Source organism: Macaca nemestrina, chromosome 6 (assembly GCF_043159975.1).
Source record: "Macaca nemestrina isolate mMacNem1 chromosome 6, mMacNem.hap1, whole genome shotgun sequence".
Classification (NCBI taxonomy): Eukaryota; Metazoa; Chordata; class Mammalia; order Primates; family Cercopithecidae; genus Macaca; species Macaca nemestrina.
Genome location: NC_092130.1, coordinates 37,352,505 through 37,373,673, shown reverse-complemented (window position 1 = coordinate 37,373,673; position 21,169 = coordinate 37,352,505). Strand labels below are relative to the sequence as shown.

The 21,169-nt window shown below is 40.3% G+C and overlaps 1 protein-coding gene across 15 annotated transcripts in view; it reads left to right on the top strand.

Annotated features, from left to right (window-relative positions):
* Positions 1–21,169, top strand: part of LOC105466962 (Rho GTPase activating protein 26) — a 907,509-nt gene that overhangs the window by 721,546 nt on the left and 164,794 nt on the right. For all 15 annotated transcript variants that reach the window (XR_011624168.1, XR_011624169.1, XR_011624171.1 and 12 more), the window contains 3 exons: positions 9,647–9,734; positions 11,561–11,619; positions 13,176–13,281. Coding sequence is in view for 5 of the 15 variants with exons in the window: in XM_011716194.3 (XP_011714496.1) it covers positions 9,647–9,734; positions 11,561–11,619; positions 13,176–13,281 (253 nt within the window). In the remaining 10 variants the exon portion in view is untranslated. The remainder of the gene's footprint in view (positions 1–9,646; positions 9,735–11,560; positions 11,620–13,175; positions 13,282–21,169) is intronic.

The following is a 21,169-nucleotide window of genomic DNA, read 5'->3' as shown; positions in this document are numbered from 1 at the left end:
ACAGCAGATGGCCTGGATCCTCTGCCTGTGTTGGGGGATATGGGGGATGGGGTGGAGGGTTGGGGTGGGGACGGGGTTAGTCCCTGAAACCCAGTGGACTGAACAGGATTATTGATAGGATGATGGAGGAGTGTTTTCCTGAAATAATGGCTGCGGGTAGCTTTTTTAAAAAAAGTCTATCTAATGCAGATGTAACAATATCAGATTCTAGCATTAGGAGCATAATCTTGGCTACAATGTGGAGCATGTATTTGATTATGGAAAGACATGGAGGCGGAAGATGGTTGTAATAGATTAGGTAAGGCAAACCCTATCAAAGACTGAACCAGGTGCTCTGAAGTCAGGAAAAAAGGACAGACTCAAAATGAGTATAGAGAGAGAATCAACAGGACTTTTAACCAACTTGATATGGGGGAACAGAAGGGGCAGAGAGATTTCAAAGATGACAGATTATTATGTAAGATGACACTAATGAAAAGAAATATGACATTTTAGACTGCTTTGCTAATCTAAAAAAGAACCACTTTAGCTCAGTTGTGTTAAGCAAAAGAGTGGTTATGAAAGGATCTTGTTTTTATCACTTTTCTTAGTGGCCTTCACACAAGATATTTGTCTTGTTCTCTTCCTTGGTTTTCCTGGGGATAGAGAAAATAATCATGAACATTTGAGAAATGTCATGAAAAAGTAATAACTAGCAGCTGAAAGTCACGAGGGCAGCTGCCTCTGCCAGGAGGACATTACAGATAGACTGGAATCTAATCTGAGATCCAACCAGAGCTGCGAGATGACCACAGTGCAACATCTAATTGAAAGTTGAGAATGGTATACATGATTCTCCCTAGCAGTTAAGTAAGTTTGAATACAAAAAAAAAAAAAAAGTAAGTTTGAATCTCTCAGTTACAGAATCACCAGGACTCCAGACCTGAAGGAGGAGCTTCATCTTCTCTTTTGTGAACACGCCCTCAACTTCATCAATTCTTGGTACTCGTAGTGTCTGGGCTAGCCAAGAGTATAAAATAAACATGGCACCCGTGCTCCAAAACCTTCCCCTGAGATGGCTGGGCCGAGTGAACCTTTCATTAACTATTTCTTTATTATAAATTCATTGGATGCTTATTATGTGCCAGGTACTGTGTAAGATTTGGTTTATCTGTCCAGGGCTCTCAAAAGTGGAGTAGTATGTTTTGGTTATTGAAAATATGGCTGGTCAGGCATGGTGGCTCATGCCTATAATCCCAGTACTTTGGGAGCTGAGGCAGGTGGATTACCTGAGGTCAGGAGGTCGAGAGCAGCCTGGCTAACATGGTGAAACACCATCTCTACTAAAAATACAAAAATTAGGCTGGGCGTGGTAGCTCACACCTATAATCCCAGCACTTTGGGAGGTCAAGGCAAGCGGATCACCTGAAGTCAGGAGTTCTAGACCAGCCTCACCAACATGGTGAAACCCTTTCTCTACCAAAAATACAAAAAAAAAAAAAAAAATTAGTCAGGTGTGGTGGCGCATGCCTATACTCCCAGCTACTCAGGAGGCTGAGGCAGGAGAACATCCTGAATCCGGGAGGCAGAGGTTGCAGTGAGCCAGGACTGCTCCATTGCACTCCAGCCTGGGCAACAAGAACAAAACCCCATCCCAAAAAATAAAAAATAAAAAAATTAGCCAGGTATGGTGATGTGCACCTGTAGCCCCACTACTCAGGAGGCTAAGGCAGGAGAATCCCTTGAACCCAGAAGGCAGAGGTTGCAGTGAGCCAAGATTGCACCACTGAACTGCCAGCCTGGATGACAGAGCAAGACTCCATCTCAAAAAAAAAAAAAAAAAAAAAAAAAAAAAAAAAAAGGCTGAGAATTAAGTAAAACCAGAGACTTTTTTGGATTACTTGGAGTTTATTTTTTGAACTCTTAATACATTGGAGGACTTTGGGTTGGAAGAGGACTATAAGAGCCAGCGCTTTGAGAATGTCTTCTTTGTACTGATCAGGATTCCTTAAGAAAGCTTGCTAAAATTCCTCATAGCAAGTGCAGTGTGGCTTTGTACTAGTGTCCTACCAAGAGCTACACTTGATCCCTTCCTCCTAGCAACAGAAGTCATTAGTCTTTGGAGAGTGAAAAGGACTCTCAAAGACTTGCAGATTCCTAGAAATAGAATACCTTCTGTGTGTCTGGGGGATTTCCCCCCTGAATATTAAGTAAAGATAAATCTTTCCAAATTTTACCCCAACTTTTTGTCTATACTATTTAATATATTAATCAGCTATATACTTGTTCAGTGTATGTCTGTCTCTCTTCCTGTCTCTCAGTACATATTTTAAATAAATTTTTTCCTAATGAAAAGTTATGAGTGGTCATTGTGAAAGTTTGGAGGAATACAAAAAGTAGAAGAAAATAACAGTTCTATAGACTAGAGTTAACCTTTATTAACTGTTTTGTCATATGACATCAAAATGTTATATTATTACATTTTAAATTTAGTATGGTATAATATACTATAATAAATATAGCAGTATGTTTACAAAATTAAACTCACTGTGCAGATATTACAGGTTTTATTCATGTAACACTATAGAGTGTCTCTTGTCACATGTCATTCAAGTTCTTCTAGAGTATGATTTTCTTAGGCACATATAGCATAGATGCTCTATAACTTTTTAATCAGTCCCCTGTTCTTGGATACATGGGCTAATTGCAATTCTTCATCATTCTAGAAAGCACTCAGGTAAACATCCCTATGGAGGCAGGACAGAGGGTAAACATCCCCATTGAGGCAGCAGAGATTAAGAGCATGCATTTTGAGATTAGATAAGTTGCAGTTCCACTGCTTATTTCTTTGACGTAGACAAATGATTCACACTGGTCTAGTCATCTATTTCCGCATCTGTAATAATGGCTCCTGCCTCCATAGTAATGTGAGGATGGAATGAAAAGATGCCTGTGGGTTGCTGAGTCCAGAGCCTTCTCATGTTAAATATAAAATGTTAGCTGTTATAATTTTTATACGCATCTTTAATTATTTCCTCTGGACTTATTTTAAGATGTTGAATTGCTGGGTCAAGGTATGTACATGTTTTCAAGGCTCTTAGTTGATATTCCCAAGTTTGTAGTTAGCAGAGTCTGAGGAGAATATCCTATACCCCACATCTTTGCCATGCTGTGTATTGCTGTTTTGCATATCAATTATAAACATTTTTAAAAGTACATTTTTAAATTTAATTTTGCATTTCTGTAATTTGGGGTGAGGTTGTACTGTTTACATGTTTATTGCTGATTTATACTACTTTTGTTGAATTGCCTGTTTGTATTCTTAGCCTGTTTTTCTATTGGTATGTTCTTCTTTTTCTTTGAAAAAATTTTTTTGTTTTATTTTTAATATTATTATTATTTTTCCTGTTCTGTCACCCACGCTGGAGTGCAGTGGCTTAGTGTTGGCTCACAGCAACCCCTGCCTCCCAGGTTCAAGTGATTCTCATGCTTCAGCCTCCTGAGTAGCTGGGATTATAGGTGCATGCCACCACGCCAGGTTAACTTTTGTATCTTTTTAGTAGATTCCAGGTTTCACCATGTTGGCCAGGCTAGTCTCGAACTCCTGACTTCAAGTGATCCACCCGCCTTGGCCTCCCAAAGTGCTGGGATTATAAGGCGTGAGCCACCGCACCTGGCAGTGTGTTCTTCTTTTGATTACAAGACCCTTTTAGATCTATAGGCTATATTTTCAATATGTTTTTTCAGATTATTATTTGTCTTAAACTTTATGGTGCATTTGTTTTTGTTGTCTTATGAATATTTTATTGAGATGGGGGTCTCACTCTTTCACCCAGGTGGGAATGCAGTGGTGTTATATTGGCTGACTGCAACCTCCACCTCCTAGATTCAAGTGATTCTTGTGCCTCAGCTACCTGAGTAGTTGGGACTACAGGTAGTCCACCATGCCCAGCTAATTTTTGTATTTTTAGTAGAGATGGGGTTTCATCATGTTGCCCAGGCTGGCCTCAAACTCTTGAGCTCAAGGGATCTGCCCACCTTGGCCTCCCAAAGTGTTGGGATTGCAGGTGTGAGACACCATGCCTGGCTATTTTAAATTTTTATGATATCCAGTCTGTTATCTTTTTTCTAAACAAATTGTGCCATAAAAGACCTTCCCCAGGCCAGGCGCGGTGGCTCACACCTGTAATCCCAGCACTTTGGGAGGCCGAGGAGGGTGCACCACAAGGTCAGGAGTTTGAGACCAGCCTGGCCAACATGGTGAAACCCCATCTCTACTAAAAATACAAAAATTAGCCGGGCATGGTGGTGCACATCTGTAGTCCCAGCTACTCAGGAGGCTGAGGCAGGAGAATCGCTTGAACCTGGGAGGCAGAGGTTGCAGTGAGCTGAGTCGTGCCGTTGCTCTCCAGCCTGGGTAACAGAATGAGACTCTGTCTCAAAAACAAACAAACAAACAAACAAAACCCCTTACCCAATCTAGAATGACAAAAACCTTAATTTCCCTTAAAATCTGTCATGCAAAATGGAAACTCTCCTTTTTCCTCTAATACTTGTCCAGTTGACTGGTATCCATATAATGAGTCATTTTCCCTTTTCCACTACTTTTATATATCACCATGTAATCATTCTTTTATACATATTGAGGGCCATTGAAGGAGTTTGTATACATATTTTTCTAAAGGCAAACAAATCTCTTTACTGTTTGTTTTTCTGTAATTCTCAGTATTTTAAACACACCGACATTTTTCACCTTTTTAATGTTTAATTTTTCTCCCGATTCTTTACATTCTAGCAAAAATTCTCAAACTTGTCACCCATCTCAGTGTTACTCATTTAAAATTGTTGGGTCGACTGTGATTATTATTTTGCTGTTTACAATGCATATTTTAACTTTTTGTAATTGGATTTTCCAGTGTCTTTATTATCTTATTTAACTCCTTTTATTTCTACTTTTCATCTGTAATCTTTATTATTTCGGTCTATTTCTTGTTTTATTTTGTTGTCTTAGTTTCTGGCATCCATATTTTTTGAATTTTATTTATGTGACAGAGCAGGTGCTGTCTGAATTATTTTTCAGAGTGCTTTGATCTCTGTATTTTTTGCCAACAAATATTTTATAGGAGTTTATATCTTCTGTTTAATCAAACCTTTGCTTTTAAACTCACTGTGGAGATTCTCCTTGTTCTGCTATTTTCCTGAATGCTATTAGAATCATTATCTTGCATGATGATTGGAGGGCTATTGTACATGATTTGAGCCAACTTTCTGGTATTCTTAAAGCTTTCATTTAGTGGACCTCTAAGCCTGCATTGATTTTTCCTGGTTTTGCTATTTGGTCATGGTCCTGGGAGAAGCCAAGTTTACTCCTGGGTAATCTGAAGCGTGCTGTGGTTCTTCCCTCATGGCTGTCATGTTTCTTCTAGGGCTCTCCTGAATTCACTTGCCTTGATATAAAAGGACTCCTCTCCACTTCTGCTCTGCAGTCTGATTTCATTGCCTGGATTATAATCTCATGACAGCTCTGGGTACCCCAGAAAGTAGCCCCCAGTAGTGTGTGTGCTGGAGTGGGGTTGGGGGGTTGCAGCATAGCCTTTTCCCCACACCCCCGGGTGGCTTGGGCTAAGTTTTTGGTGGGCAGAGGGCCACCACCTATCACGTTGTTTCCCTAGCTGAGTTTTCCTCAGGCCTTCATCTGAGCTTTGCCTAGTGGATATCCTGGTGGCAGGAGAATGTTGACTGAGAGCCTAATTTTCTGTGCTATTAAAAATTTGTGTTCCTTTTGTGTATGTGTTTTTACCATGATGGTAAAGGACTGCAAATTCAGCATCACTGTTTTTCTCATCCTGTAACCTTTTTTGTTCTTCTCTTTTTTTTTTGAAACCACATTTAAAGCAAACTTAGTAAAACAGAGAACACAACGAAGGTATTATAGAGCAGTGCTGTAAAGCACAGAATTATAGTAGCATGCTTCCCCCACTTACCTCAGACCCAGCCGTGAACTATCCTCCCTTACTCTGGGACCTTGAATGTCTGCATTTCTTTTTTCTATGCCCTTTATTTCCCGTATCTTTCCACAGAGTGGCATAAATAAAAGCAATCAACAACTTCTTTCTGAAGAAATCAAAATGCTTTATGATGATTTCTAAGACCTAAAGGTTTGCATAGGATTGAGTGGAAACAGCTCAGACTTTGAAGACTGTAGACTGCTGGAGTAGGGGAACCATGGGAAGAGCAAACGTCCAATTTTGTCTACCAGTAAAGGGGAGCAGACCAAGGATGACAGGACCAGAAGATGATAGACTACTTGGATAGAGGATTGATCATTCTGGGAGCTAGCAATACGGCTACTAATCACTATCCTGAGTCCCCAAAGAAGAGACACACAGATGGAAACTCACCTCCTCCTCTGCTCCAGCCACCATAACCTTTGCCTGTTGGGATGCTTCAGGCAGGCCCTCATAAGACTGGGGCTTGAGCCAGTAAGAGCTTTCGGATCTCAAAACAGAAGGGACTGTTAGAGATAGGATATACACATAAAAAAACTGGCATTAGCAGTTGCCTCTACATTTTCACGTATATGTCTTTTTTTCTTTGAATTCTTAACATGTGCATATATTACTTTCTCACTTAAAGAGAGAAAAACATTAATTTGCATACAGTATAATGTAGTATTAGGAAATTTAAGTGTACATAGGTAACTTTCCTAATGATTTCCTCCAAAATATCCTTCATTTTGTCTGCAGCACAGTGATAGACTAGATGACTCTTGGGACTGATCCAAGTGTGACATTTCTAAGATGTTCTCCCCTTATAACCACTGCTTCCAGTCTGTGTGTTCTAGTTTTCTGAATTCATGTGATAGTAGGTTCAGGAGGAAATAACATTCATTCTGCTTTCCCCACATGATGCCTTTAGTACACTGGATTGCTCCTCTAGTTTCGATCTGTTTTCCTGAGCAGCAGTGGTCAAGGGACATGGTGGAGAGAAAGGTACTGAGTTCTAAAGAAGAGTGTAAATGGTGTCTCTGCAGCATATTCAGATGCCATCAGGAAGCTTCTGTATGTGAGGGGAGCATCAGGAGGGAGGTGTGGAAATCAGCAGCACTTTCTGAAAATGGTGTAGCTTGGGAGGCTGTATTCAACTTAGTTTGGATTTTAAATGAATTAAAATGGATGTGCTTGAGTTATGAGCCTTGCCTCATCAGTGCTATAAAAAGCCCTTTAGCCGGGCTGTAATTTGACTCTCCTCTCTAATGTTACGCAATATTCCTATGGTTACAGAGCCCGAATAAGTGGAAGCTAATCATTAGTTTGCTAAATGTGGTTCATGGAACAGTTCACAACTCCCAGACTTGCCAACTGCTGCTTGTTCAGTTTCATGTTCACTCTTCTTGGGTAGAAGTTGGTTTCTTCCTTAGAAAAATGTACAGTAACATTTGTCTCACATCCAGGAACCATGCAGGATGGCAGCTCTCCATGTGTCTTAGGATGGGGAGGGAAAGAGGTCATGCAAAGCAGAGGTTTTTGATACATACTCTTCTGCAGGAAAAAGCCATTCAGGGAGTGCAAGATGACAAAGACACGAATTAAAGTGGCAGACATTTTGGATACTGGGAAAATCACATTTTGTGAACTCCTCAGAAATTTGCTGTGACAGGACTCTATGGAATTTACTGTTCTGTGGCCCCAGAAATAAAATTATGCTCTTTAGGTTCTTCCTTGTTTGTTTCATGTGACAAGAAAGACTTCATTTTATTGCTCATGGTCACCTGCAAACATCATACAGGTATTGTGCCTTTGAGAGCCACAAGTTTCATGAGCTGGGGGCCCTTTCCTCTCTCATAACCCAGTGTGTGTCAGGGGAACACACGGAGAGCAGCAGATACCACTTGGATTTGTGCCCCTACCTGGTGATGATAGGCTAAATCCTGAGGCCATTCATGAGTATTTGGCCTCTTTCTATTTGGATGAAAGTGGTTTCTTTCCCAGTAAATAGAAAATGTCTTGTGCCCACCTGCGACTTACTTTTTTCCAGCTGAAAGACTGTTGGCCCTGCAGGAGGAACAGCTTTCTTCATTGATATCCCAGAATTATTCTTGGAGACTGTTCAGAAAGATGCAGTCTGGTGGCTGCCTCCCTTTACCTGGTGCATCATTTAGATCTCTTTGCATCGTAAAAAGACGAAAACCTGACCTCATCTGGCTTAAGGGGAAAAAGGAATTTACTGGCTCATGTGGTAAGAAGGAGAGGCAAATACAAGGGTTCAGGATCCACCATTTCTGCTTATCTCATCTCTGGATTTGTCGGACTTTCAGGCTCTGTGTGGTGGCACCTGGCAGTTACATAACCTCCCAGTGCAAGCCTAGCAAACAGCAAATATCTGTTCCTAACTCCTGGAGAGTTACTCTGATTGGGCAGGCTTAGGTCTTGGGCCATCCCTCATCCAGTCATTAAGTCCAGAGAGATGATCTACTTTTGGTCAGTCTGTCCTGAATCCCATTTTCCACCCCTGGAAAAAGTAGGAAAAGGGTTGCTCTCCTACTCAAAATGAGGTGCTATGCAGGGAAAAAAAAAAAAAAAAAAAAAAAAAAGGACTGGGAGCTGGCGGGCAAAGAACTAGTCTTTAGCTAGTATGAGGGAGCTGGATTCTCTGTCCTGTGCCCTGAAAAAGACTCTGTGACCCTCCCACCGGTACGTGTATGACCTGGCCTGCCTCACCAGGGACAGGATGGAGATCTGTGAAGCAATTACACTCCCTAACCCCTGCCTCTTCTTCTCATCTCCTTGTGTGCCACTCAGGAAGATTACAGGAATTACCTCTTCTGATCTTTTATCGTACATGCTTGTTTAAAATATACTGATTTGTTTAAAAGTCCATGCAAGAAGAGACAAAAGAAATTGTCAGAGCTGATAGTTATGGTGGTTCTCATTGCACATTTGAACTTAAAGCAATTTTTTAAAAAATACAAAAGTAATGGAATAAAATGATACCACAGTCCACCACTTTAACCCAACCACTAATTTAGAGTATTTCCTTTCAGCCTTGTTCATATAAAAAGTTCATAGAGAAAGTTTCTCACAAACATATCTTTTTTTTTTTTATTTGACATTATATAATGCAGGCATTTTCCATGTTACTTTACAGTCATTGTTGTCATATAAATCAGCGAGGTAATATTCCATCAGGTAGACATACTGTAATTCACTTAATCATTCTTCTATCATTGGACATTTAGGTTGTCTCCTTTTTTTTTTTTTTTTCTGCTTTTACAAAGAAGAGTGTATGCTGAGCATATCTGGGGTCTGTAACTTTTCTCCTGCGTTATCTTATTTTCTGAGGATAGACTGTGAGAAATGGGATTACTGGTTCAAAGGGTGTAAACATTTTTAAGACTTTGATACATATTACCAAATTGCTTCTCAAAACTGTTGCATTTATCTCTCCTGCTGCCAGCAGGATAGGAGAGGATCAGTTTCACTACATTCTTGCCAGCAATAGATACTGGGATTTTTACACATTTTCCTAATTTAATAGGTTAAAAAATTCTTGTCGTGTTTTACTTTGCATTTCTCTAGTTACTAGCAAGATTGGATGCCTTTATGTGTGCTTATTTATTAGTTCCATTTTAGGCTGTGCTTTATGTATTGTCTTTTCTTCATTTTAGACCCCAAGACTGCTTCTGAGACAGAAACAGATATCTGTGCTGAATGGGAGATAAAGACCATCACTAGTGCTCTGAAGACCTACCTAAGGTAGGGACTTTCCATTTGCAAGGCAGAGTGCCAGCTAGTTATCATGCAATCAGGAAGAAAGCAGTTTTATTTTCAGCCTCCGGAGAGCTGTCGGGTGGGTGTTTGAGATGTGGAAACAGCTTCTGTGTGGGTGCGTTTAGCTCAGTTGGTCAAACCAATTGTAAATCATCCATAGTTGATGGGTTGCCTTTGTGCAATGACACCATGAGTGATTTAGGAAACTTTGTTCTGTATGAGAAGTATTGTGATAATTAGCCTTGAACAGACCCTACAATGGGGTCTTCCCCAAAGTCCCTGAATAATCTATTAAGAACACAAGGAATCATGAATCATATTCAGTTAAGAATGCATGATTACATACCCCATGTATTTTGATAGTTTCATACTTTACACAGAGTACACTGCTGACAGTGGTTCTTAAAAATGAGAACGTAATGGAACTCCTTTTTGACTCCTTCCCTTAGATTGGACAATATTATCTCCCTGGAGATACTATTTTCCTTGTATCATTTATAAATGATATTACTGAACCCTCTTTATACCTCCTTTCATTATTAAGGGTTGGGTTATTGACCAGCTGCCTGCATCTTAGTTTCATGAATAAACCAAAGTATTTATGCTGGACTTGAAAGACAGGAATACCATAGTTCTTCTTACAGAAAAAGGTGGGTCCTAGTCTTTTTTTTTTTTTTTTTTTTTTTGAGACGGAGTCTCGCTCTGTTGCCCAGGCTAGAGTGCAGTGGCCAGATCTCAGCTCACTGCAAGCTCCGCCTCCCGGGTTTACGCCATTCTCCTGCCTCAGCCTCCCGAGTAGCTGGGACTACAGGCGCCCACAACCATGCCCGGCTAGTTTTTTGTATTTTTTTTTTAGTAGAGACGGGGTTTCACAGTGTTAGCCAGGATGGTCTCGATCTCCTGACCTTGTGATCCGCCCGTCTCGGCCTCCCAAAGTGCTGGGATTACAGACTTGAGCCACCGTGCCCGGCCGGGACCTAGTCTTAAAAGGAGAGGAGAATGGTCATCAGAAATAGCATAAGTCTTTGTGCAGATTTTTTGAAGATGCAGTTGGCTGGAAAGCAAAGGAAGGAGGCCACAGAAAAGGAATTGCTGTTGTAGATTTTATTGGCTATTGGGTAATTAGAGTCAAGAGTAAGACATAATGTGTTAACTAAAACTAGGAGTCGAATTAAGGGACCCAATGAGAATAAAATCTGAGCCAAGAATAATGTATAGTCCTATCGAGAAGTTTCTTATTTGAACTATCAGAAAAAAACTCAAGTTTATGGTTAAACATACTCATACCCTAGCAGGTAAAATTTGTTTATATCATACGTAATGTTAGGGGTTCTAGCCCTTTAGAATTCTGGAGCAATATTCCATAGGGAATTCACCACCAAAACACCTACAAAAGTCTTTTATAGTGTTTCTAGATGAATTGATTCTAACAACAAGCCTCTGGGAAGATCAAGAATTGCAAATATGTAGTTAGTTGCGTGTTTCTCAGACACATCTTAAAATGCTATTGTTGATAGGTGAGTCACTGACTGAAAAGGAAATCTCTTATTTTGTGTTAGACTCTTGCATTAGCACTATTTTAGTGTTGACAATGAAACATAGTTGTATCTATTCCTCTGAAAAAGAGAGAGAATAAAAATTTTGGATGAAATCTCTGAACTCTTGCAATAGGGAAACTGCATTGTTACTGTTTCCCTGTGATCTTTGTCTTTGAGAAATGTAATACTGTTTGTCAGTCTCTAGGCTGCTATTTAGAGAAAATATGATTATTCTTATTATTAAGCTGATTGGCCTGTCTCCTTTCACTCCAGAATGCTTCCAGGACCACTCATGATGTACCAGTTTCAAAGAAGTTTCATCAAAGCAGCAAGTAAGTCTTTTTTGTCTCAGTTTTAGGGGGAAGGGAATAGATTTTTCTATTTCAAAGAAGAGTCAGTATCCCAAAATAAACATTACCTAACCCTTCATATTCTGCATGTAAACTGGCCACATAACATACTCATGAGATTCTAACACAGAATAAAAATGAAACCTAATAGGGATTGCTAAGGGCCTTTCTTACCACATTGAAATTACAGCAGGAGAGAGAATCTTCAGAAGTCTTTTTTTTTTTTTTTTGTTTAGGGGAGGAGGATGTTGGAGGGATAGAGAAAAACAAGTTTGCCTTTCTAGTTTTGATTATTGGAGTTCTAACTTCTTAGGTTTTTTCCAGCCTTTGAGTAGCATTTTGCAGAATGAATCAGACATTGCACATTACCTAAATTGAGCATTGGAAATGTTTCCCTGAATATGACACCATTTATATAACTTCACAGTCCTCTTTTCCATTATGTCTTCCATTTACAGCTTCTGATCATTCTTCAGCTATATCATCCAGGTCCCTGGTGTCATATTACTGGTATTAAAATACATAGGGATTAGGTGCAAGCTACTCTAAGTATACTGGAATCTCTGGCTACATGGGTCAGGCCTCTTGTAAAGAGGCAGAAAGATTCTGTATCAGATTTAAATCCAGCATGAATCTTCACAGTATTATTATGTCGATAACTTGTGCCTCTCCTGGGTTCCTTTCAGCCTTTAAAATATATTTACTCTGGTAGCTACTACTGGCCTAATTTAGTAGTACCTAATGTTCTGGTGTCCTTATCTACTCATAGTTGTCCCCTTAAAACAGGAAGGAGAAAGCTAGGAGCAAAGATGGTGTTTATGTCATTTCTTTCTAGAGAAATTACAAACCCATAGCGACCATTCTCTACTTAAACCTCACATCAGTTCTATAAATAGGTGTGATGAACACCATCAATCTATTTGCCAGAGTAACAAAGCCACTTACCCAGGTTCAACCAAGAGAATGTGACAAGCCGTGATTTAGGTTACAAGTTGGCAGAAAGACTTGAATATTTTGTCTGCCATTACTTTCTTTCTAGCAGGCTGGTTGTCATACGTGACTTGAGGATACTGGACATTTTCCTTTGATTTCTTTGATGCCGTCTTGAGATGTTATTTTGATATTTGAAACCCTTGCAATGTTATTCATGTAAGATTTGTTTATCACTTTACAAGTGCATAAAGTTCCTTACTTCCTTGAAATGAAGTCTTCCCTTATAGGGAGCCAGCTACTCCTGAGTTTGTTCTCAGGAGCAGCTCTGGGTGTGCAGTTGACTGGCTCCGTTTCATCACATCATCACCTTGGTTTGGATTTTTTGATGACGGTTTTTTTTGGCAACCCTGTTCCAGAAAGCACCATTAAAAGGACTTCCAGATCTAGTCATGCTGGCCATGCAGTATGCACACAAGACAAGATTGTAAATCTTTGAGAAATCCTTCGTCTGTTAGTGCCCATCCTTTGGTTTCCCTTGATTTTTCATTCTTAAAGTTGTTTAGCTGTGACACTGATAAAATATTATCTCCCTCCTTCCTTTGCAGAACTGGAGAACCAGGAGTCTCGGGTCTCTGAAATCCACAGCCTTGTTCATCGGCTCCCAGAAAAAAATCGGCAGATGTTACAGCTGCTCATGAACCACTTGGCGAAGTAGGTTTAAGACCAATTACTAGCCCTTTTCTTACCCCTGAAAGTTCTTATCTTAGCAGTGAAGCTGATCTCAGTTCTGCTTTTGTTTCTCTCTCCCACTATTGCATCAGGTATGCTGGAGGCTTAGGAAAGAAATGTGTGAAATGTTAATTGCAGTGGAGAACAGCAGCAAATGCCAGATGGCCTTCCCAGAGGATGCTGGGGAAGTGCTCATTTCATCCAGGCCACGAAGCCGAGTTTTCAGGGGGATTTTGCCTGTGATGATCAAGGGCAAACTGGAGTGTGTTGTCCATGATACCAGGTTGCCACACAGAATTTTGTGGGATTATAAGTTCTTATGCTCATCAAGAACAAACAAAAATATGTTATGGGTTTACAGAATTTGGGTCTTCAGTAAGGAGGCCTGGATTCTAGAGCTGACTCTGTTATTAACCTGCTGCTTAACCAGCCCTGAACAAACCAGTGAACTTTCTATTCCTTAGTTTCCCCATTCTGTCTAATGTGGATAATAGACTCCCCTTTTTCGGCAAGGATCATTGATTTTTGAAGTTACATGCATTAAAGCCTTTGAAGAAGTATAAAGAGTAAAGGAATTGTTTTCAGCAAATACTCGCTTGTCCTCTGAGACAATCAGTCGGGACCTGATTTTCTGCTAGGAGCATTTACAGTCAAAGCATTCAGTCGGGACCTGATTTTCTGCTAGGAGCATTTACAGTCTTGGAATGGTTTTGAATATTTGTGTATTTACTGTTCCTTGACCCGTTTACAAGTGGCATTTCTGACTTCCCGTGCTGCATTCATCACTACTTGTGTGTGTGTTCTAACCTTCCATTGACTTTGGTGGTATGTTCTTGATTGCAGACTGGAGCAAAAGAAAAGAATGAGAGCATAACAGTTAACCTAAATTATTAAACCCTACATTCTACTGAACTGACATGTTATAAATTTGGCCTTTATAGTCCACACTTTGCTATGCCATTAGGGTATTTCTTTGGGATAAGTTGATATTCTTCTGAGTGAGATTGTAATGGTTAGTTTTCATCTTTCTGTCAAGCACTTGATATTGCCTTTGGAAAAAAGAGTGATATATATCATGAAGATTTCAACCATGTCCTCATTTCCATCAAGAAGCAAGAGTATTTTGTGTGTTGTTGGAAAGCAATTTGGCAAAGCCACGGTTGCTCCATTATTGACCAATTTTTTTTTCTTGGCTTCCCATATCAGAGCTGCTTGTTCAGGAGTACTTAGGAAGCATAGCAGATAACATGCAAGTTTCCAGGATAATGCCCTAAAGGTGTCAAAGAATCCTGATGAAGCATGTTTAAAATAATGGGAACTGGGCTTTAAAAAGTAACTCCAGATGCTCTGAGATGACAGTTTAGTACCGGTTCCACACAACCTAGAGTCAGGCGTTTGTTAAGCAGAGAAGCTGGTTTAGATCTTAGTTGCAAAACTTTGCACACTTGAAGGACAAACACCAAGACACAGGAGGTTCCAGGTGCACCCTCCAGCCTAGTATGTGTGGGGAAGCTCATGACTGCTTCATGGCCATTGGGTCTTAAAGAGGCCTTCAGGCCTGCGGAAAGCAGCTGGAGAAGGGTTAGGAAACATCTGAAAGCCACGGGCCTTTTCAAGCTGTGCAATTGGAAGGAGCTTAACTGAACCGAGAGAGACCAAAAGTGAAGGGTGACCCAGCAGAGCCAGTGTTGCATTTCTCCTACTTTTAAATTTCCTTTAGGATTGTTAGGAGTCTTTAAAGAAGAAGAAAAAAAGATTTAAAAAACAAAACCAAACCCTTAAGGTAGGTCTTGAACAGTTGAACTTGTTCATCTCCTGGTTGGATGACTCACTTTGTCTTCCTTTTTCCACTCTTTCCCCCTTCAATCCCATTACATTCAGTCCATCCTTGTTACTAACCTAAGAGTTATAAACTGGAATTTGCAAATCACAGTTGTGACCTTGACACTTTTTTGTTTTTTTGGCCTTCTAACCAATTTAAAGCAATTTTCTTGCTGGAGTTGTTTACTTCATAGCATTTCTTGAGCATTATGTCTTATCTTTGAAACTTGAGAATGATTTTCTATGGTTTTATGGCATTTCTTGTTCATTTAATTATCAAGAAATCTACCTATAGACAAGCTCTCATGCTGTAATGTGAGTTGGTTAGAGCTAGTATTAGACTATAGCAGACTTAAATTCTTAGCGTGCTGTGTTCTTGGTCTCCCAAGCCTCTATATTTAAAATGTCCCTGTGGAGAAGGATATGAATGAGCAGTGTTGAATCCAGTAAAGAGTATTTATTTAGGTCTGAAAGAATTCTTTGGCATCCAGAGGAGTTCTAAGATTCCACTTAAACTTTATATTCTCATTTACAGCACTGTCCTTATTTTAAAATCAAGCAGTAAGGGAAAGTTAACTTGGGACAAGAAGTTTGTCTAATTCCAGTTTTCTCAGGTTTAGACTTACCCTAGGCTACGCCTGAGCTATTGTTCCTCTGGGCTACTTACTTAATGGTCAGCTTCCTTCCTAAGTTTTGGTTTCAGGGCTGATTCTGCTGGAAAACTGGTGTTTACTTCTCTCATTACCTACTGTTTGCCTTGTGCATCTCAGAATTCTGGTTCAAAGGCAAGACATTTTGTATTGTATATTTTTTAAAGTACTCTTTTGAAACATTTTCCAAAATTGATTTCCCTTAGCCACAGAGGGAGAATTAAGGCATTTTTTATTAAATCCCAGCTAAAAATTCATTCAGAGGCAGGGAAAAAGTCTTGGGTTGGGGGAAGGATAAAAACTCCAAACCTCTAAAGCAAATGATTACCAGGGCACATCCAAATCATAGAGATGTTGGATTTGTTTCAGACCTCAGAGGGAACATAAAAATTATAGGCAACCATGCACATATTTTTGTAGTTTCAGCTTAAATCTACTATGATAATTAGATGTTTTCTGTTTGGATCTTGGAATCTAGTATACAGTCTGGAGTCATGTGCCTCAAAGGATGGTTAGAATCACCCGGGGTGCTTGTTTACATTGACATTTCTGGGCTCTGTGGGTCTACTCAGTCAGGCTCTCTGCCTGGGAATCTGCATTTCTGACTTATTTCCCAGGTAATTATTATGTGAACAGTGATCTAAGAACTACTGGCTCAGAGAATGGGCCATACGCAAGGATTTTCTAGGAGAGAGAAATGGTATTGAGAGGAATATGGATTGGGATGTAGGTGAATATTAGAAAGAAGAAGCTCAAAGCAGTGAATTCAAAAGGGAGATTTTATTGTCATGATTAAATTAGCTTTTAAAAATCCAGTTTTGACTTTCCAAGTCTTTGCAGTTTGACTTTGCATTGAGTTTTCAACAAATGTTTTTGTTTTAAAATCATGCAAAAGGCATTTTTACTTAAGAAAAAAAATCATTCCCAGCTAGCTGTGGATCCTTGTGCCAATTTTTCTACCTCTTTGAGCCTCAGTTTTCTTTCTCCTCCATTTGTATAATTCTGTTATTTTTATCAGGTGGAGCAGGACACAAGAAAAATATCCCACTCTTATAATCGTAAGAGGAAATAAGAGTAGATGAGTAAAAAAGACTAATTTCATGGTAATTTCCTAATGTTTACATATTATGGCTCCAAGTATGTTGTATATCCCCACACATACCATTCGTAGTGGCTCATGTGGATTTATTACAGTGTATGCAGTGAGGAAGGATTTCAAAGAACCCTTCATACATCAGGAGTAGATATTAAAAATACCTTTTCACAGCTGATTTTCCCAAAATACTTATTGAGAAATAAACCTTAGTCTCTTTCCTTTTTTGGAGCAACTGTTTCTTTGTTGCGGGGGTGTTGGAGAGGCAGAAGACTGTTTTGCTTCCCCAGAGAGATATGGTATCATTTAGGATGCTTTGGGCTGCAAGAAACAGAAGATCCAATTCAAAATGGCTTAAACAATAAGGAGATCTGTTGTGTCATGACACAGAATCTGTCCTGAGAGTTGGTTAGTTTCTCAGCTCATGAAGGACTCAAGCTATTTCCATGTTCCTGCTCAGTCAGCATCTTGTGTTGGCTAGCTCCTTGCAGAGTCCCAGCGTACTGCATTGTGTCCTTGCATGTCAATGCTTGTCCAGAAGCAGAAAAGGCATTATTTCTTCTCTGAGTCCCTTTTTAAGAGCTAGGATGATACTTTTCCCAGACATCCTCCAGCACACTTTATGTCACATCTCATTGGTCCAGAGCAGTCACTGGAGAGCACCATGATTATTTTCCATCCAACAGGATTTATCTGAGCCACTTGTGGGAGGATTGGATATCAGAATAAAGGCAGAGCTTTGACAGAATAAAGACAGCCCACGGTGTCTGCGGCAAGTAGTCTTGGTAAATCTCATTCATCAGAGAGTATTAAGTCTCTTGCATGGTGTACTAACACAATCAAGATATATGGGACAAAAAGACCAATTTTGGGAGGAGAGATGAGTACATCTGCAATGTGGGTACATAGGCCCTAAATTACAAGATTTTAGGGGGTGGGAGGTAAGAGAGGGTAATAAAGAGGGCAAAATTGACTTTACTCCATTACCACTTGCTGATTCCCTATTTGTTCTTTTCATTACCCAATTTTCTAATGTTTATTTTGATCATCTGTTATATGTTGTGACTTTCCAAAATGGACAAAATTCTGTAGATCACTGGGATTATAAAGGAATATTGTGGGGAAAATACTTGGCATACAAGTGAGACCTTATCAAAATATGTAGACTCTGTTGGCAGAAGTTACCAAGGATTGAGCACATTGTAGCTTGGGTTTTTTTTTGTTGTTGTTCCTGTGACTTGAGTCTGAGTACTTCCAGGCATCCCTGCAAATCAAAAAGGATGTATTCATATTTCTTTAATGATCTAGAAACAGTGAATTGGGTTCATGTACAAATGCTTGTGGTTATTAAAAAAAAAAAAAAAGTCTTGCCAGGCATTGGCACCAAGGAGGATGAGCCCTAGCGGTTCAGTAGCATTCCTTGCAGTTCTTAAGAAGGGTTCAAAATAAAAGGAAGTGAACATTAAGACAACATAAACACGTTGTCTTTATGTTCTAATACTCTAATATTTCTTCTTTCTCCATCCCGTCTAGAAGATAAGATTTAACTCACCGATGAACTGTTAAACATGAGAAGAACTAGTTATTCCTTTGCCATCAAGACTAGTCCAAATAAAATAGCCGTAGAATTTTACAAAACACATTTAAAGAAAACAGTATTTTGAGATAATGGCTTTCTAAGATGGAAAGCTCCTGTGAGTTTCTCTGGCTGCCTTCCCTCAGCCATACACCTTGGCTCTGGAACCTTTGTTCTCTCTAGTAACCACTGAATACCGCAGTGCTGCCAGTGCAGGATTGCTTGGCCGCTGGGCCACTGGTGGTATGGCCTGATACCCCCACGCAGCCACATTGACCCCATTCTCCAGTCCCATCAGGCTTTTTCCTCGCTGACTCCCACCAGGAACTCGGAGTTCTAGTGATTCCAACCCTTTTCTATCTCTTGAATCTGTCTACTTTTCTGTGTCTCCATCAGTACTCCTGTAGTCCAAGCTGCCATTGTGTCTTTCCCAGTCTGCTTGCGAAGGCCTCCTCCCTGTTGCTCTGGCTGGTGGAGCTCTGGCTCCCCTCCAGTCCGCAGAGTGCATGCTGTGCTTCCAGGGAACTTTGAAAACTGCAAATCTCAGCATGTGATTCCCCTGCTTAAAAAATACTTCAAAGGCAGCTTCCCCATTGCTCTTAAGATAAAACCCTGGAAATGGCCTCCAGAGCCCTGTCTGGACCAGACGTTTCTGGAATTTGCAGTTTCATCTTGTGTCTGTTTCTCATGATCACCATCCTGTCCCTACTGCATGGCACACAGTAGACACTCATGAATATTTGTTGGGCAAACGCATGAAGAGTCTCTTGACCGCTTCTCAAATACCCACCTCCCTGCTCCATCTTTTTACCTTTTGCAATTCATTTTCTCCTGTCTGGAGTGGCCCCTCCCCAGCCTCTGCCTGCCAAAGGCTACCTCATTCTTCTAACTTCAGCTCAAATGTCACTGCCAACAAGAATCCTTCCTGCCACAAGTGCCCTCTTGCTTTCCTGAGCTTCCACAGCCTTTGCTTGTTCCTCTCTTTTAGCATGTATCACATTCCACCTGGTGGGACAGTTTGCCCAGGTGTGTATCTCTCCCTCCTGTGACATCTTAAGCTCCCAGGGGATAGGCAGTCTGTCTCCCTTGTCTTTGTTTCTTACCTAGAAGTTGCAAATGAAGCCCATGGCCAGAGCAGCCCACACATGTGTTTGGTGGTGTTGGTGTCCTACACAGTACTGTTTTGAAACTTTGAACAGGTTTCCAACATCTTTAAAGGGGGCGATTTTACTTGAAAAATTTGTATCTCCCTGCTAACAGTTGACTGGGGCTGAGTAGAAGCCACACCCTATCCCCCAGGGTGTGCGTTCTCCAGTTTGCCTTAGTTCCTAACAGTCCCTGTGGTCTCTTGCTCCCGGCCTACTTCTTTCAGGTCTCCTACCTGCCTGGCCGTGTTGTAGGCATTTGGGTTTTCAATCCTTGCCTACCTATTGGCTTATGCCAAAAGAGGAGCTCGATATTTGGTGAATCACATAAATGAGCAAGCAGAAATGGGCTAAGGGAGTTACTTCCTTGACTGGCTCTTTTTTTTTTTTTTTTTTTTTCTTTCCTGAAAGATTTATTATTTCTGATAGATGGGAGGTCCGTGAAAGAAGTGAGTGATACCGCTTCCCGGCCTATTTATGGGTATGGAGCAGGAAGAAGAGTGCATTTTTTTTAAAGGCTAAGAATGGGATTCTCAAAGGACCTTCTCCAGCTATTTTTGGCAGAGTCAAAGGAAAATCTATTTAAAGGGACATTGCGCAGAGCACAACGACATATTTTAAAGCAAACAGGCAACTTAGCACTTTAAATTAATGGAAATGCAGAGGGAGAAATTAGAGCTCAGCATTATTTAGCCTCACCGCCAGACCTTTGCTTACTTTCAACCCAAGAATTTCTCCGTTCTGTGGCTTCGTAGCGTTTAGAGATAGGAGAAAGAAAGATATCAGTTCAGTTTAAACTTTTTGCCTTGAAAACCCCAACAAAATTTCTGAATTCAAGGAACTAAATCTTTCCCATCACACGTAACGCCCATTCTGAAAGGGGAAATGCTTGACTTCAAGCTGTTAATGTTCAGCAGTCTTAGAGCTCCTTTGATTTGGGTCTCTTGTTTGTTTTGAGTTGTTCCACTTATGTTTGCATTTATTTTCTCAATAAATTTCCTGTTTTCTGATTCATCTCTTCCTTTTCTGAGTCCACGGAATCCCCTCCCAAATTAAGGGAGGAGTGGGAGGAAGACACTCTGTTTTTCTTTCTTTCTTGGTGCCGCCTTTCATTTCGGGAGTATTATAAAAGTGAGAGTGTCAGAAAACATGAAGATGACTCAGTTTCTTCCTTGCTAATCCTTAGCAGAGCTTAGATTTCTTATACATTGGCCTTGGGAGCATGTTCTTCATGAAATGCCTTTCTTTTTGGCTGAGTGGTGGTGGATAAATTGATTCGCTCACACTGTTTTGGGTACTGGAGTCCTCTCTTGCTGCATCCTCTTTGAATTGCGTTATGAGTGTTATCTGTGATACTTATGTTCTTATATTGACTGGTTTCTCACCAGCTCTTCAGAACAATTGTGGCTCAAATGTGGCAGCTGGCAGACTTCTACGGATATGAAGTTAATCTGTAGGACACAAGAGCACAGTGGTTAAGAGAGAACATTCTGTAGCCAAACTGCCTGATTTTGATCTCATCTCTTATGTAACCTTGCATTTGAATTATTTCTCTATGCCTGAGTTTCCTCATCTGAAAAAGATG